Below are 18388 nucleotides of genomic sequence, written 5' to 3'. Positions count from 1 at the left end.
TAATTTCATGAAGTTTTGTAAAAAAAAAATACATAATACATATTAGTGACAATTTTAAATTAACCATTTTAATGTATAATGAAATAATTAATTGATTTTTAAATATAAGAGAAAATCTGGTAAAGTTAGCTCATGGATGAGGAGAAGAAATTGGGACAAAAATAATACAGTCTCATCAAAATAAAAATGGAGTATCGAGAGTGCTATTAATATAGGAAAGTACAAATAACGTTACCCTTCTTTTAATGGAACACAAAAATACGTGTCAAATTGACGGCTCCTGCATGTTTGTCTTAAACGCGTAGTACTTGTAATCAATGATGAGTTATGAATTTCCTGAGTATCATCTTTCTTTCTGCAGCTGAAACATGCAAAGCTATGCACTAGTTTTTACATTGAACAGATACAAAAAGAACTCTGAACATTGACTCCCATGATTAACTCACTTTCACCTAGATTTGCGTAAATTAGTTGCTAAGCCATTCCTAGTCTAATCAAGAACTTGGGAAAGAAATGGACAACACCTCGTCAGTTCCAAGACCCAGAGGATCAATTCGGGGGCAACTTTAGTGAAAAAGACCCTCATTCATGAGGCTGAAAATTCACGAAAGCCTACTGTGATTTCAAATGCTGTTTCAATGACAGTATTGCCAATATGAACAGAAAATTAAAATCACGTAATTCAAGACCACCCCAACAGCTCTTGAAAGTACTAGTAAAATTGCTTGAAGACAATCGATAGCTATATACACTCACATTCGCTGGGGGACAGAGGGGAAAGGCCGAGACTCAGCACATAATAGTTTACAAATGCCTTGGACAAGGGTAAACAGGAAGTAGAAATTGCTTGAGATCATCCAGCAGTTACTCCCTGAATTTCCCCTCAAGGCTGTTAGTGCAGATAAGCACCTGAAATTGGCAAAATCAAGTTAGAACAATATGCTACTAGGATGATATATCATTTCAATCACGAAACCACTATGCTATGCTATATGTATCCTTCTTTCTCTGGAATTAGTACAATGAAGAGCCGAGGCCCAAAACCATCTATATCTTTCCATGTGCCATTTTCAGATGGGCGAAGAGGAAAACCACAAATCTCCTTTCTGCACAAGCAACATCTCAGGGAACCGGAACAGTACCAACAGAGACTATCAGGGAGATGGTTTCCAATCAAACTGAAGGTTATTAAAGCCATTGACAGCTCCAAGCCCACTAAGCAGTTGGTTACCCAATTCCTGCTGTTGATTCATACTCTGGTCCCGAACCATTGTCATGCCCACTCTGCCATTCATTGTCACAGAGTTACCGCCCAAAGCAGCTCTAATTCCATTAACCATGGCTGCCTGACTTAGTCCATTGGTCATGCTCCCGTATCCTGAACCCCCAATGCCAGTGTTAGTGTTGGTTACCCCATTTCCAACGATGCAGTTATTCCCTGTTAGACCCATATTATTGCTCGTTGGCATAATTCCATTAACATTTTTCATGTCATTCCCCATATTATTGATGCCCATCATACCACCACCGAGCTGATTTGACATCATCATTTCATGTATGATTTTCTGAACAGAACTCTGGGAATCATTAGCATCTGTGTCACTGGAAAGTGCTGGCTGCTGCATTGCAATGTTCGGTGAACTAGTAGAATTCATGTGCGTTCCAGTCGGTAAGCCACCAAGTGAAGTCTGTGGAGGATTGTTAGATGACGATGGTGTTGGAGACTGAAAAGGAGAAGGATTGAGTTGCGGTTGTGGTAAGGTACTCGAGGAACTAGGAGATGGCATCTGAACACCATTTCCTCCATAAGGACTGTTTGCACTGCTCATTGGGTTTTGATGTCTCGAGTTCATTGAGTTTTGATGAAGTAGCCCAGCTATGGCACTAGTAGAGGAAGTTGCAGAAGCCGAATTCAGTGGAATATTTACATTTGCCAAGCCATTGCTGGAAGGAAGTTGCATAGAAGCAGCCTGAACAGGGGTATCATTGTTCGAACTCTGACCCATTGTCTGCTGGTGTTGCTGAATTTGATCCTCAGATTGCTGAGGTTGACCATGAAACCCAGGTGAAGTATTTGTTCCCCGAGGAAATTTGGCCAAGCTCTCTAAGAACAAAAAGAACCAATATTATGAATAAATAAAATATGAAGTTCCAGCATTAACATAGAGGCCCATTACAGTTTGGAATTGCCTATATGCTCAACCAGGATCTCTTTCACTTTCCTAACTCTTCGAGAATTAGAACTCAGATTACCCCCAGTTTTTTTTTTTGGGTGGGTGGGGTTGGGGGGGGAAGATGTGTGTGTGTGTGTGTGGGCACTAGAACACTGATGCAAACCCTAGATCTCATGTACTGCAGTAGTATATTGGTTTAGTTCTTCCCGCATCCTATCGATTTCAGAATAAGCCATCAAACTAGAACAAGTTTTGATATTCAAACTTTCTGACCCTTTGAGGAGGAAATAGAACTAGGATCATACAAATTACATGCTGGTGAAACCGGTTTCAAATTTGCATAGAGAGCATAACATTTTGATAGAGGAACAGGCCTGCTAGCAAATGAAAACTAAAATCACTATATTTTGGCTGTCAAAGGGCCAGAAGAGGGGGAGGAAGGGATCAGGGAAACTCCAAGACCTAGCTTCCAAAAAATTTTCCCTATGATTGAAACCATTTTGACCTCGTCAAAGGCTTGCTTCAGTATTGATTTCTCTATCATCAATTGTTGATTTACACAGAAAAACTAAAAAGCAGGCAAAATCAATCCAAATCCACCAGCCCCCTCAGATATCTCCTACTGTCCTCGGATTTAATAACATGAGAAAACGTAAAAAGCTGAGATGATAACATAAATCTTACCCATTGGTCCTATTCCTGTTTCTCGGCTGTAATCAATTAGATCTTTCATGCTGTTCACCACTTCTGATATCTGAAATGCATCAGGAAGCCAAATATCAAGATTTTTTTTGAGGTGCAGTTTTTTTTTTTTTTTGGGTTTGGGTGTTTTTGGTTTTGTTTTTGGGGGGGGGGGAACAAAAAAGGACACCAACAGCTATAGCTAAGTATCTCAAATCCTCACCAATCAATTGTAGCCCTGTGCAAATATTCACTGAATCTACTCGAGTGGGGAAACTATCAGTTCAATGAGCATTTTAAAGAGGTTAACCTAATCTACAATAAAGAAGTCTTGTTATGAAGACATTGAAAAAAAATTAGACAGTAACTGCTATAGCTATGTATCTCATAATTCTCCTTAATCAGTTGTCGTCCTACCGAAGTATTCATTCAAGCTACTTTAATTAAGAAAATACCAGTTCAATGGATTTTTCAAAGAGTAGCATAAATCTCCGTTAAGGGAGTCTCAGTAAATCTCATATGGGCTACTTTGGTTTCAACTTTTTAATCAGAGAATGCCCACAGAAAAAAGAATCTTAAGAGTTAATCCTGAACACGCAAGTAAGGTTCAACAAACCACATCCGCCCAAAAATTCATTGATGGACATTAAACTAAATGAAAAAAGTTAAAATGATCAAGAGGACGCTTCTAATGATTCTGCCAAAGCTGCTACATTCTGAGTCAAGCGCCATCAATGACTATTTTCATCATTGCCACTATAAAGCAGAGAGACTTTTCAACATTATAATCATGCTGGCATAGAGCAAAAATTTGTTTACCTTCATGCTATACCAAATGTAGGTAATCCTGTTTCTCTTTTAGAGGGAAAAAAAAAACGACACCATGATTTATCTGTTTTTCCTACTACAAATTTATCTGATGAGAGACTCAATCGACTATTACAAACAATCCAAAATGTTACATGACCCAAAAGCACTGAAAAGTCCAAATGATTCTCGTCACTCAGCATGTTCCTCTACTGCACTACTGGAAATCCAGGATGCACTAATTACTCATGGTTGACTTGCAGCACTGCACTAAATTTCATTTCATTTTAAAATCTAAAAAGAGAAGAAAATAAATAAGCTTCCCAAATGGGGCAGAAAACTAAGAGGAAATTAACATCAATACACCATTATTTTCCTCCTTTCTCTTAGACAGTGAGGTTGTGATGGGACCAGTTTCACTTCAAACTTTTACAAGGTAACATCTCAGAAAGAATGTCAAATTAGCAATTAGATATTGGAAATCCCCAGCCTTCGTCAATAATCGACCAGTGCTTATCAAATACTTTCTCCAGCTTCCTATACTCCTAAAAAAAGGATAGATTTGTACCATCATTTGGACATCTAGCATCATGTTTATTTTGATACAAAGATTACACTATCGGATTTCGAATTCTAACCAATTTATTCTAACTCTCAAACCTTTTACTGAACCTTCAGCTGCTCTTGTCAACGAAAAATGGTCAACAGCTTCTTTTTGAGACCTCTTTGATTACGTATTTCGAATAAAGGACCAGTTCCAATCAGGATAAAAAAGACATAACCTAGGGTAAGCGGCAAGGTAATCAGCCTGCTAGGCTCTAGTCAAAGGGATCCCTGAGTAATCAGTCATCCCTTATGCTCTATCCACTGTTATCAGAGAGAGCAGTGATGATTATGAATTACTATACTACCAAAAAAAACAATTTCTCATTTTTAAACATTTCCATGAATTAAGCAAAACATGATTATGAAATCAGAGACGATGTGACAAAAAGCAGAGCATTTTGCTGTCTAGCCCGTAGGATGAATTACCTGAAGACATCGAACATATCTCTTCGTGTACCCTAAATCATTGACCAAAGGGACTTCCAATGCTTTTGCCAACTGACGAGCTGAGGCAACAAACCTGCAAAAAGAAATAATAATAATAATAATAAAATGCATGTTCACAATCTCAAGGAGTTTATACCCATCCATGCCAAAAGTAAGGACCATCCGGAGAATCAGTTACCAGTTACAGCCAGAAAATAGGATATTGTTTTAATGTTCACTCTCCTTTTTTCCCCCTTTTGCTTTTTCTTATACGAAAGGTAATGGGAAGATAGCTACTTTCTCCCACCAAATATGAACTGAGGTAATGGGAAGATAGCTACTTTCTCCCACCAAATATGAACTGGCAAAGAGAGAATAATTTACGCTTCCCAAGGAACAATTCAATAGAAATTAAACAAGCCATTGCTTGGGTTGCTTTTCATTTCTCAAAGATTTAAGCCAGCAACTCCCAAGTATCAAAAGATTGTCATAAACTGCTATCCAATTTTCCATTAGATATCATTGAAAATGCAGTTTAATTGTTGTGAAGGTGGAAGTGAAATATTATACAATATTCTAAGACACACAAACCACAGTAAACATCACTGTTCCTACTTTAAACGAATCACAAATACCAATAATGCACAGCATCATCAGACAAGAACAACTTTTTTAACTGTGGCATTGCCTCTAATTTTGAGTCTTTCACAAAATATATCACCCATATCAATGACTGCCAAAAATGATCCTTCATTAAATTATGACCAGGATGACTGACTTGAAAAGAGAGAGAAACTTTCTAAAGTGCAAAATATAGATATAAACATGTTTAACATCAATTCTCTTGATCATCATACAGTAAATTCGTCAAAAAAAAAAGAAAGAAAGAATCCACAAAACAAAATGAACTCTTGTAACACCTCAATCTTTAAAAAGAGGGCCTACAAAGCAACATCAGGCTCATAGAAGATAAACAGTCTAAAGAAAATACTTTTGACTTACATATTACAGTTATTTTGTAACTCAGGAACAGATACACTAGATGATGCATTTTGTGTAGCAGCCTGATATTTCTGAGCTGCAGCCCCAAGTTGATTAACCTATTAACAATCAAAGGCAGTAAGAAATTAACTAAAGCAACTGTAAGATTCTCAGACTTGTTACTGTCATCTCAAATATAATATAAAACAAAATCACCTACTCCTAAAACTGCAAAACAATACCTAGCAAGCAAATCAAAACATGACAACAAATTTGCAGTAGGCCTATGAAATAGAATTTTTAGTTGAATCAACTTTACAATTACCCTCTTTCAAAATAAGAAGCAAGAGGCCAATGAGATCTTAGCCAAAAGAAAATTAAATGTGACTAAAATCTATGGTTCCGTCTCAATCTTCAACCAAGAGCAACCAAATTGACTCCAACAAGAGTATAACTATCAAAGAGAAAAAGCAGAAACTTAAACCACCAGGTCCATGAGAAGACCCCGCCATTGAATGAACTTTGGTCAGAGTCCCACTAACCACTACAAATCATGCTGCATATCGTGTATGACCAGTCTAATGCCAGGAAACAAAATAAACACACAGCAAAGCAAGCTATTTTCTAATTGCAACATTCAGCTTGAAACACCCAGAATATGGCAATTAACTCTAGGAAGGAAATATTAGCATTCAAGAACCTAATTCTGGAAAGAGAGGAATAAGAAAGTAGTAGCCCATTCCTATGAAGGAACAATATGAAGAACACATGGCATTTCAATGTCCAAGTTTAAGTGAGGAAGATTAAAAATAAATACTTTTGAGCCAAAACAATAGGCAATGTAAAGAAAGAGACATGCATGTCCAACTTTAATCAGGTATTAGGCAAACTTGATAATCTTTGTATCTTGATGATGCAGTTTGAAACACAGCTTTAGAACCAAACCTGAGGTATCAGCAATCTTCTAGGAATAAGTTCTTCATGACGTCGAGCACAGAATTCCCAAGAGCATATCTATCAGGTTTTGAGAGAACACAGACAAGTGAAAAAGGAATGACTACAGGAAAATAAAGCTACTAGAATACAATAGTAATCCATTAACAACCTTCAGGTCTTGAGAGAATACAATACGAAGTTGACCATCTCGAACAACGCGAAGTTGCTCAAAGACACTCTCCTGAATTGCTTTTGCATAGTCTAGGACAATTTGCCCCGATGAATTCTGATATTCTCTGGGCATATCAACATAAAGTAGTTCTTCCAAAGTACCACTCTCATACTTTATCTTGAAAAGCCTGGGCAGAACCTCAACAGTTGCCTCTGAAAGGCAATTAAAAAGAAAAGATTAATATGCTAGAAACAGAAAGAAAACACAACTAAAAGATAATCCAAGAGCAGCAACTACAAAATATCAATCGCAAGGACATCATTCTATTATTGTGTTTAAAAACCAACCAATGTTTGAACTAAATATACAAGGACAACAATCCTATACAGTGCTGAGCCAGCAACCAGAACATACCAAACCCACGCCCTGGTTTGCGGTTGCATATTTCACAGTGCCAAACATCCTGCAGAATACAAAAAATTTGATATGAAAATAAAGCGGGTCTAAAGAGAATTGAGAATATAAAACCAGGCTAATATCAAAGATACTGCTCAGGCTCATACGTACAAGTGAACATAGAGCATTTGTTCTTTTTTCTGCTGCTCGTTTGCTTATATAACAAGAATATGAATATATGGAACGCAAAAGTTGCTTTATACCATATCCTCAAAAGTGCTTCTAAGAAACAGTACGTCTTTTTAGCAGAAAAAACATAACCTACCTACTAAAGAACAGAGCAAAGTATCGTTAAATCCATTAATCCAAGGGGAACAAGAATCAGTCAGTTTATTCTGGAAAATGAGTAAAATCCCTTCTTTAGCAAATTTCCTTTTACTTTGCAATCAATGTACGTAAAAGTCCTCAGTATATTTAAAAGGACGTGCACATTTAACTTGACAACCAGTTCCTTCCTACAGTACCATTATAGAATAGAACAACAAACCTGAGGAAAAACTCCAGTCGTTTGGCGACCACTTCCATACATAGAAACACACCACTTTTTCTTCGCATTTGGAGCAAAATACTCAGCAACAAACTTTCTCCAGAACTCAATATTGTTGTCCTATAAAACATGTAGATCATAAATCTACAACATACGGAAAAAAAAGGAGACTTTTAACTCAATGAAAAGTAGCCGATTCCATTGTCGCATCATTCTTACTTCAGGCCTATGTTGCTGCTGATACATGTAATGTGTCAACCGCCGAGCACACGTCCCTGGCTCATATACAGGATTCACAGGAGGCCTTATAGGCAACTTCTGTGCTTGATACTGTGGTTGCAAAGGGGATCTTTGTTGAGGTATAGACTTCAAAATTTGTTGTTGTTGCTGCTGATGTTGAAGCTGCATAATCCTCTGTTGATGCAAAAGCTGTGCAGCAGCCGCAGCTTGTGGAGACTGCCTAGACATGTGAAGGAACTGTTGTTGTTGTTGTTGGTGTTGGTGTTGGTGTTGGTGTTGTTGTTGTTGCTGCTGCTGCTGCTGTTGTTGCTGCTGATGTAGAAACAAAGACGAATCTGAATGTTGGGGCTCCATTTTAACAGGTCCCAGGCTCCTCATACTTGGTAGCTGCTGGGGCTCCATCTTAACAGAACCAAGACTTCTTAGAGCTTGCAACTGCTGTTGTGTTTGATCATTCGTCACCTGCGGTTCCAGCTTAACAGGCCCAACCCCTCCTAATCCTGCTCGCATTGTTTGAAATTGCTGCTGCTGTTGTTGCTGCTGCTGGGGATTGTTTGACGCAGAGAACTGTTGCATTGGCTGCTGATTATGTTGGAAGCTTTGAGGATCAAGTTGTTGATTTTGCTGGGGGTCTGTCAGCATCTGGCTGCCAGAAGGATTTGAAAATTGTTGGCCCTGTACATGTGCTGATGAGTTTGGATTAGCTGCCATGGATGACATGAACGAAGAGGAGGGTGTATTAAAAGCCATCCCATTTCCAACAGCAGAAAGTGGATCAGATTCGGCGCCATTGTCCACAAGTCCCCTCTGAGCACTCCCAGGACCAGAAAGCCCAGGATTTGGCCCCCCATTTGCAAAAGACTGTTGCAATAGAGACGAAACATTTGGCATGTTCCCAAGCATATTCATGTTACCAAACTGTGTCCGTGGAGAGACCATAGATGAGAATGCACCCTGAGAAGGCATTGCACCTCCTTGACCACCCAATAAACCAGAATTTGACCGTAATAATGATGGAGGAACAGACGGAGAACCACCAAGAGGAGTGGGAGGACCAGGCGGTACCATATTCCCGAAAAACAAACGCACTATCCACAAATACCTAACTTACAGAAAACCTACCTAATACGACATGAATCCCAAAACCCAGCTCCAAAGACATTAAATAACACTAACGAAAACCCTGGTACGCATCAGACACAACAGCTGCTGCAAGATTTGAATTTAATTAACTTTAAGAAGCTTAAAAGGTGAACAATGAGGGTTTAGACATTCCCAAGTCTATTGTGCACAAGAACAACGGAAACACCATGGCAGCCAGGCAAACTGCTGAGTTTGTCTTCAAACAGAAGTTGAAAATCAACGAGTCCGAAACATAACCAACAAGCTTTGGCTCTAAACATGCTAAATTTCGGTTTTTTCTGCTAAAGCAACAATCTTTAGTAGACTTTGGCATCAATCTCTGCTACAAAATAATCAAACGAGCAACTGTCAAATATTAACACAGATTTCCAATAAAATAATTAAAAACTTGAAAAGAGTAAAAATATCCACTATAAATCAAATCAAAATCTCCAAAAAGTTCATGAATTATTAAAAAAAGCTACTAAGATAACTAACTTAAATTGAAAAAAAGAAGCCCTATCTTACTAAGCTTTCAAAAATTAAAAAAATGGTACGAAACAGCACAGCATCGTATCCGAAGCCACCACTACTACACTTCAAGTTCAAATTTCAATTTTCCAGCCGCAAAAATCCAACTTAAAAAGAAATAAAGAGGAAAAACGGAAATTTCCAAAATTCAACAGCTACAAAACGGCAAGTATTGTTGCCATTAACCACCACTCGATCAAGCCCTAAATCTCACAAGATAAACCAAGTCGATCCACAGCTCAAATTACTAATTTCCCAAGCCTCGTAAATTCACAAAATTAACTAAAAACCAAAAAGCAAAAGGAAAAAAAATCAACAATCACCAAAAACACTGTAAACTACTATAACTTACCAGAGAGAGTTAAATATTTCTCAGCACTTGCGACAGCGAAAAACCTCTCTGGAGGATTGAGATTGACTTCGAATTGAACATAAATTTACACTCTTTCCACACTTCTTCATTAACATTTCCCAAATTAATTCACAGATAAGTAATTAATTAATTGAAAATTTTACTACTACTGTTTCAGAAGCTACAGAGTTGGTATATCACTTTTTTTTCCGTTCCGAGTCGTCCTCTTTAGGAATTTCAGTGCGTGTACTGCGTGAGAGAGAGAGAGAGATTGAGAGAGAAGGGAGGGAGGGAGAGAGAGAAGGGGGAAGAGAGTATCTATTTTAGCTTCGTTTCTTTCTTGGCTGTACTTTTTAGAGAGAGAAAGTGTGTGGGTTTGTAGTTTTGTAGTACTGAATAGTAGTATATTTTGTGTGTGAGAGAGAGCGTGTGAGAGTGTGTGTTCTTGCGGACGTCAAAACTGCATTCCATCGGATTGAATTTTCTTCTTCATTCATTCATTCCCCCTTTCTCTTTCTTTTGTTTACCTTTTCTTTTTTTTTCCCCCCTTATTCTCGCCCTCCCTCAAAATGAAGTCAATTCATCTTCTTCTCTTTCTCATAATAAATAAAATATTATATGGGTAGACTCAGCCTCTAGGTCCAACTCGTACCGTAAATTCATGGAAATGATGGGCTTTTCTTTTAATATAGTTACAAAATATATTTTTTATTTTAATTTTTAATCATCTTAAAATTTTATAATTCCCATGCATAGCGCAGACTATAGAATTAGTATATATATAAATATGTATCATGCGCCATCATAAACATGTACAATAATTATTAAATATATCACATCTACAAATAATTTGACAAAAAAATTTAATCCAAATATTTTCCAGCACTTAACGTGTAGTATTAAGACCTTAAAAAGTATTAGTCTCCAATAATCCTATAAATATAAAATATTTCTTTGCTTCGCATCTGTCATTAACATTGAAAAATCAAGTGTGGGGCGCAATTGTATTTGGTTTTTCTTTTCTCTTTTTTACAATAAAAACAAAAAGTTAATGGAGTAGGAAAGTGTTATCTCATTCTAAGGTCAAGGCAAATTATTGGTTCATTTTATAGCGCTTATGAATAATAAAAAAAGAAGTGCTAGGGTTTCGAACTCAAATTTCTCTTAAGGTGGAGTCTTGATCAATTATCATCATTAGCACACTTGGGCTCATTTGAGTTTACTTTGTAGATGTCGGTTCACCTAAAGATTTTAGTCTAGATTAAAAATTATTTAAAAATTTTTATAAAATTTTAATATGATATGTTTGAAATAAAATTATGATTAAAAATAAAAAATATTAAACAACGTGCTTATGTGGCAACAAAAAAAAAAAATTTCCAACTAACTCTCAATCCAAAGATTCCAAACACATATCAATAATTACATATATCACACCCCATTATCACTCATGGGTGAGGATGGTATGATGTGATGGTGCATCAGCATCAATAGTGATGAGCGTGCATGCATGTAGGTGAATACCCGCCGTTCCGTTATTTTATGTCTGAGGGATGATCTCACGATTCTTACTCATGCACACAGTTTCACAGCTCACCGCTCGATTTCTGTCTCTCTCTCTCTCTCTCGATCTCTCTAAGGCTCGTTTTCAATTTGGGACATCGGATTATTTTTATTTACGAAATAGCCATACGATTTTTTTGGGTTCAGAACCAGCGCAGCGCTATTCAGATTAGGGCTGCGAATCGGACCATTTGAGTCAGAGTTTTACAAATTTAAACTCAACTCAATTAGTTAATACGATGTTTGAGTTTCAGATCATGAGTTCCAGGCTAATATATGCAAAGCTCATATTTGATTTACAATACATTCAATCTTTGAGTTTAATTTGGGTTTAATCCAAACTTACTTATTACTTCTTAATTTTTTTAAAATAATTACTATACCATTAAGTAGTAAAGTTAAATTACCATCTATAATATTAAAACTAAACATAAATTAGGTATGTATATATATATATATATATAATAACGGGCCAAACTTTATATATATAATTGGGTTGAGCATAGAGAAGACTCAAGTTTGACATATATTTTAATCGGGTTTCGAATCTAAACCTAAACTCTGTCTGAGTCTGACCTAGAATTATAATAGGCTTAACCCTTATTCTTTCGAATCGAGCTAGTTGAGTTCGGGTTAGTTCGATCCAATTGAGCTAATTTGGGTTAGTTCGATCCTATTAACAACCCTAATTTAGATTTGTTAGCTCGTGGAGTAATTGGACTTTCGATATAAAACCTTTTTAATAAGCATAAAATTGTGGTTGAATTTCAACTGATAAATTATTAAAGTGGAATTCAAACTTTTCCCAAAAACAAAAAGCCGAGGTCGCGCCAACTTTTATTGTGCCGAACCCAATTTTTTAGCGTGATTCAATACGAAAGGATCTAATACCGCAAAAAAAAAAAAAAAAAAGAACTTGACTTAAGGTGTTTTTCATTTTAGGATTTGTTGATTGAGAATGGTCGTTCCGGCTCAGAGAGTCCTGGGTCTCACCCTATGGTACTTATGGAAGTGCCGCTTCGGTAATCTCATTGCCGAAGTGACTTCGACCCCGTTACCACCTCGGTCAAGATCTTCTGTTTTAGAGCCGAGGTGACGTCTAAATACCTAGCCATCGGAGAGGTGTGATGTGACCTCTGACACCCCTGACATTTGATAAAGCTGCTCTGACACATGCGCCGCCTGGCTCTAACAACTGTTCCGGTGCGCCTTTTCGCAAGAGCCCATCAAATCAACTTGATGCACTGCCCATGTCATATCTTTAGGGACCCGTGCCAGCAGTCCCTCTCTCCTGCCTATCCCCTATAAATACTCAACACTTCTACTGAGAAGGGGGATGATCATTTTCTGGTAAAGCAAGTTACTCATTCTTTCTACTATTAAACCATTTTTCTAATCCCGAACTGACTTAAGCTTCGGAGTGGTACCGGGGAATTCAGCCCCTCTTGTAACCTAATCAGGTGACCAAGACCGCCGTGACCTTTTGAGCCGGAACACTTACAGCTCTTAGTTCACTCCAGCCGGTCAGAAATCACCTCTTCATTGATGGATACCGGTTGTCATTTTAGCTTTGGCAGCGAATATCAGTTGGTCTCTTGAGCGAATGTTACCTGCATAGGGATTTTATTTGTTACTTGGCTTCTTCTCCAAAGAGAAACCATACTCGTTACCCCATTACACACACAAGTGAGCGCGTGCACACTCACACTTAGAACAATTATGTATGTATAGAACACACACCCATATATATGTATGTATGTATGTATTGTGAATTATAGAACAATTTTAAAGTTTTAAATTTATTTTAGTTTATTCTTTGGATTGCTAACTCATTACTAGAGTACTTGGTTTTAGTGAAATCTGCAGATTTAGATGATTTTTCTACCACAAAGAGCTTGTTTTGATAGCTTATTATTTTAAAAAAGGTTATGCGGCATGAACAAGTTTTTTTTTAAAAAAAATTTATGCATCGTAAGCAGATTTTTAGATTACATTTGTGTTTTTTTAATTACCTCTCTATCTTATATACATCAAATTACAAAAAAATGTTATTTTATAAATGATTTTTAAAAAGCCTTTTCAAACAATTAGATATAAAAACAAACCTTAGACACCAGTTATGTTCATTAGGATGCTACGGTAGTATTTTTTTATTTGTGGTTGAAGATTTTTCTTTTTGCCAATTTTTCTATGGCAAAAGGGTAAATGGGATGTTGATGAATGTGTCTGATTTGAAAGGCCAATTGTGACATTAGAGGCCAGTTATGTTCAATTAATAGATGGACACGAACAACCACTGGGTTGAAGTAGATTTGACTTAAAATTTTGAAGTCATATAGGCAGCTGAACCCTGTTTGGATTGCTATTTTTTAGAAAAATATATTGTAATGATTTAATATATATAAGATAAAAAGGTAATTGGCAAATGTATTCACAGAAAGTATAAAAATTTTGTGAAAAAAAAAATTACAATCCAAACAAGGAAAGATCAAATTGGGCCAAAGAAACAGCTCTTGGGGAGGGGAAGGGGGGGTTTCCCTATTTTTTAAGGGTTTTTCTGCGCAGAAGAATTTGAAAGGCAATTTCATTTGTTTCTGTACATTTAATTTTGCAAAATGTTATTCAAGATTTTCTAAACACTCATTTAATTTTGAAAGAAAATCTCCAAGTTGGTTTCTTAAAATAGATATTTCCATTTTGAAACTAATTAGCAAGTAAATTAAAAAAACAATGAAGTGAAATCAGAATAAGGTAATAACTTGCACCAAAATAAGATACAACTAATTAAATGGACCACATCATGCTTTACCTCTTTAGATATGATGCATGTTTTCCTCTCATTCAACTGAATAATGGAACCGAAGAAACATTTCTTTGCCAAAAGAGATTGCACTGTTACCAGAATGGAAAAATTAATAAATGAATTTGGAAGATGTGCACATTCGGCTTTTACCATTTTAGTCCTTGACAATTGCTGTTTCTGCAAAAGAAATTATCTTTGGATGTGATACCAAATCACGCTTTAAATGTGTCATAATGTAATCCAACAAATCTCATTTATGTCTCGTTTAATGTTTGCAAGGCATCAGCGGCACACCATGTATGTATTGAATTGGTATTTGATAAGATTGCTTACTCTCTTTGCATCATTAATATTTCATCGGTCTGTCTAACGGTGGGCATTCGCTAAGATATTTTTTAGATGTTATATTTTTAAATATATAAGAAAAATAAATAAATACAAGAGAGGGATAGGTAGGATTAATTAGAAAAAATATATAAACGTACAGGAGAATAATAATTATTAGTCTGTGTATATATATACTAGATTAGATAAATATTATGTGTGTTAAAATGAAAATTCCGTATTTCATTTTAGTCTCTCAGGCCAAATTAATCTATAGTAATTTAAGTTTATAGTAGAATAATTTACCCTTTACTGCATAAGAAAGCATCATAAGTATTTTTCTAAAGTATAAAAAATAAAAGATTCTAACAAAATATCCTAGAATAGTTCACCTCGTACCATAAAATCACAAACAAGAACCCGAATATAGGCAATAAATTAATGGTGGACAGTCTTCCATGTATAGAGTCACTATACCAACTATTCATAATTTTTTTCAATTATTGTTTATAGCTCGCAATTTTGTAAAGAAATTTACGATTTTTATAGATGTCTTGGGTGTCAAACTTATTTCCATCCTTCCACATGGTTTCAGCCAAATTTTGCCACAGGAAAGTAAGGGCACGTTTGATAAAACTGAAATATGATATTTGAAGTTTGAAATCTAAATTTGAGTTGTCGAATTCTTAAATATTGAAATCTTAACATCTGATAATATTCTGCATTAAATGATAGATTAAGAATTTATCATTTATTATTATTTTGAATAAGATTTACATAAGTAATTCAAAGCTATTTGATTAAGTAAGACCTTCTACTTTTAGTTATCAAACATGGTTGAACACATTAAAATCTAAATATATTAAATTAAAATGTTAAATTGAATTATCAAACATCGCTTAAATTTCAACCCCAGCACTTATAATGTCGTGGAGATCTCTCAAAGTAAACATCACAAAAAAGGTAATTGAGAAGGTAAAAAGGTGTATTGGAAATTGTAATGATGATGTAAGCAAATAAATTTGGGGAAATAAAGCCCAATCCAAACAAACCTAAGTATGGTCTGTTTGGATTGTGAATTATTAGAGATATTTTTACTGTAGCACTTTTTGTGATGTGATGTATGTGAGATAAAAAGATAATAGTTTGCCATAGTAAAAGATTTGACTGTTGAAAGCCGAGAAATTTATAACCCCCAACTGCTTCTCCCTTTCTTGACCAACCAAAAAAGGGAGAACATCAACTAGCCTCGTCTAACCATTTCTTCTTATTGCTTATCCTTTTAATTATGTTTTGAAACGTTCTAAAATTCAAACATTATCCCCGGCCGTCATGCTATATCTGTTGTTTCGTGGGATAGCAGGCAACGTACTGATTTTTTTGTACGTTTACTTCTCTTGCTCCCCTCAAAAGAGCTACTTCTTTCACTCTGCTTGAGGGTACAAAATTACAAGGAAGTAAAAAGGAAAAATGGTCTTGTTCAATGGTGTTCTCGATTCTTCGTCTAAGTTTTGTAATTTGCAATTTAAGAGATGCCATTCCTCATGAATTGTCACATAGAAAAATTAAGAACATCTTATAATCAGAATGGCTTGCAAGAGCCATTCTTTAACTGTCCTTTATCATTATTATTATTATTTTTTTTTAGGAAGTCCTTTATTAGTTTTGAAACTTACAAGTCAAATAAACAGTGAAATTACTAGGATAGATTAATTCAGTGATCGACGGGGTATAATTGGTAGAGTGCTTTTAAGTTCAATGTTTGTCTAAAAATGAAAATATTCATTGCTCATGGAATGAATTAGTTTTTAGCGGACTGGCATAATATTTGTTTAAAAATGAAATATTTTCTTACAAAGACTTGTAGATTATAGTATAAATGAGTTAGGATTTAGCTTCTAACAAATAGTTATTCACTAAATCTTCTGTTTTTGGCAATTATTTACTATTGAATAATGATAAACAGTCGGATATGCACTAACATAAACATAAATTTTTTTATTTTAGAAAAAAGAAGATCCTTCTTTCGAGAAACGACATTTGAACAATTAAACCTAATCCCAGAAGTCAATCCAAAAGCCGGCAACTCTTGGATTGCTCCCAGGGACTTAACTACCCAAATCCCAACCCCCCCAAAGCCGATGTGGGATAGAAAGAAAAAAGAAGATCCGTAGAGTTCAAAATGTATCTAACACTCTAACGTAAACATAAAACTTGCAAATTCAAAACATATTTAAAATTTATACATATCTCTATCCTTACTTAGGTAATATTGACGAAAACTTGTTACAATAACCTTTTTTATCTCACATATATCAAATTATTACAGTATATTTTTTTATAAAATTTTTTAAAAATAGCAATCCAAGCAGAGTCAAGTCTCAGAGTTCCGGATATATATTTTTTAACACTCCCACCTTTCTTATATTCAAGTATTAGGTATAGAAACCAAAACCAACTCCTCTAGAAGGAGTTGGCCATCACATTAATTGTAGGGTGGGAGGAACCCTTGACCTCCAATCAATGTGCCTCAATATGAGATTTGTTCTAAATTCATACGGGTGTGTGGTGCACCTGTCTGGTCTGATGGAGATTCAATTCCGGTCAGATTCTCTGGACTCAGTTGGACCACTTCATAAAGTAGGTTCCTCCCCTTTAGGAGTAGGAATAAACTAAACTAAATATGCTATTACGTCAAAAAAAAAAATAAGTATTAGATATAGAATTCGAACCTTAAATCTATCAACATCTATCAACGAGGACAGCACTAAGGATCCTCCGCTAAGAGTTCGGATTGTTATCACTAGCCTTCGTAACTTGACCTATCCTTCCAACTTGTGTGTCTTGGGCTCCGTCTCTTTTGGTTAGCTGATAATTCTAACGAGGTTGATCTGCACTCACTCACTCACCTATCAACTTTTTGTTAGTTTACGGGTCTCAATCATGACCGTTGAAGAGTCCATGGGTCCACCATCTTAGTTTCCAAATTTACCCTTTTTGGTTGCAAACAAGAGTTCCCCGACAGCGAGTGATCGTAAATTCGCAGCCGTTGTCAAAGAAAACGACGCCCAAGGTTCCTAATTTGGTAATTTGGTGTACCAGGGAAGGAAATTTTAGTCATTTCAGAAACACCTTAGGGGCCTGGAGCTAGGTTTCGTACAGCTGGTTAATTGCAAAACTCCAAAAATCCAACGGTTGGGAATCACTAATCTCGCAATCGAAGCTTCGATCCTAGGCCACATGAAAACCACGTGTCGCCGTCTTACAATACTGCAAAACAGCTGCCGGTGGAAAGGTTTGATAATCTCACCCGCCAGTTTGGAATGTATTTTGTGGGAAACATTTTGAGCATTCCAACCTTCTTTTTTTGATTTACAAAATGTTCCATCACAAACGTAACTAGTGGAATGAGTAGTACCGAAAAATTTTTAAATGACAATTCTAACTATTACTATATTAATATTTAGTGGCGGATTCAAGACTATATATTATAGAACAGCAACTCATGAATATTGAATATAAATATTTTGTAAGTTTTTAAAAAAGTAGACATCGAATTTTTTTTTTTATAAAGGAAAAGTGAAAGAAGAGAGCAATATATAATATTAAATCAAGAATTTAAGGACGTAAAGAGACAAGAGAAGGATTTCATAGAAAAATTATAAAATTTCATAGAGGTTAAGAGAAGTTTTTAAAATTCAAAATTTCTTTAGAATAATAAAAGTTG

At 35.8% G+C, this 18388-nt stretch overlaps 1 protein-coding gene across 2 annotated transcripts; it reads right to left on the bottom strand.

The window, feature by feature from the left end:
* Nucleotides 1–601: 601 nt before the first annotated feature.
* Nucleotides 602–10331, bottom strand: LOC113750194 (transcriptional corepressor SEUSS). 2 transcript variants are annotated; one of them, XM_027294168.1, is made up of 10 exons: nucleotides 9972–10331; nucleotides 7946–9431; nucleotides 7727–7846; nucleotides 7198–7246; nucleotides 6781–6995; nucleotides 6621–6689; nucleotides 5697–5794; nucleotides 4695–4788; nucleotides 2859–2928; nucleotides 602–2104 (listed from the first exon to the last, which is right to left on the bottom strand). In XM_027294168.1, exons 2-10 carry the CDS (start codon nucleotides 9032–9034, stop codon nucleotides 1155–1157), a joined length of 2754 nt encoding a protein of 917 aa, XP_027149969.1. In that variant the 5' UTR covers nucleotides 9035–9431; nucleotides 9972–10331; the 3' UTR covers nucleotides 602–1154. The 2 variants fall into 2 exon arrangements, with proteins under 2 accessions (XP_027149969.1, XP_027149968.1); XM_027294167.1 differs by having other exon boundaries at nucleotides 7946–9428.
* Nucleotides 10332–18388: the final 8057 nt, after the last annotated feature.

This window comes from Coffea eugenioides, chromosome 10 (genome assembly GCF_003713205.1).
Source record: "Coffea eugenioides isolate CCC68of chromosome 10, Ceug_1.0, whole genome shotgun sequence".
In the NCBI taxonomy this organism is placed as follows: domain Eukaryota; kingdom Viridiplantae; phylum Streptophyta; class Magnoliopsida; order Gentianales; family Rubiaceae; genus Coffea; species Coffea eugenioides.
The sequence above is the reverse complement of the archived record's forward strand: the minus strand, read 5'-3'. Positions and strand labels throughout refer to the sequence as shown.

Excerpts from the sequence above, each read along its gene's own strand:
- LOC113750194 (XM_027294168.1), bottom strand. The coding sequence starts at position 9,034 with ATGGTACCGCCTGGTCCTCCCACTCCTCTTGGTGGTTCTCCGTCTGTT. Across the intron at positions 2,929-4,694 it reads GATATGTTCGATGTCTTCAG|ATATCAGAAGTGGTGAACAG; the intron begins GTAATTCATCCT and ends GATGCATTTCAG. Across the intron at positions 2,105-2,858 it reads AACAGGAATAGGACCAATGG|AGAGCTTGGCCAAATTTCCT; the intron begins GTAAGATTTATG and ends TTTTGTTCTTAG.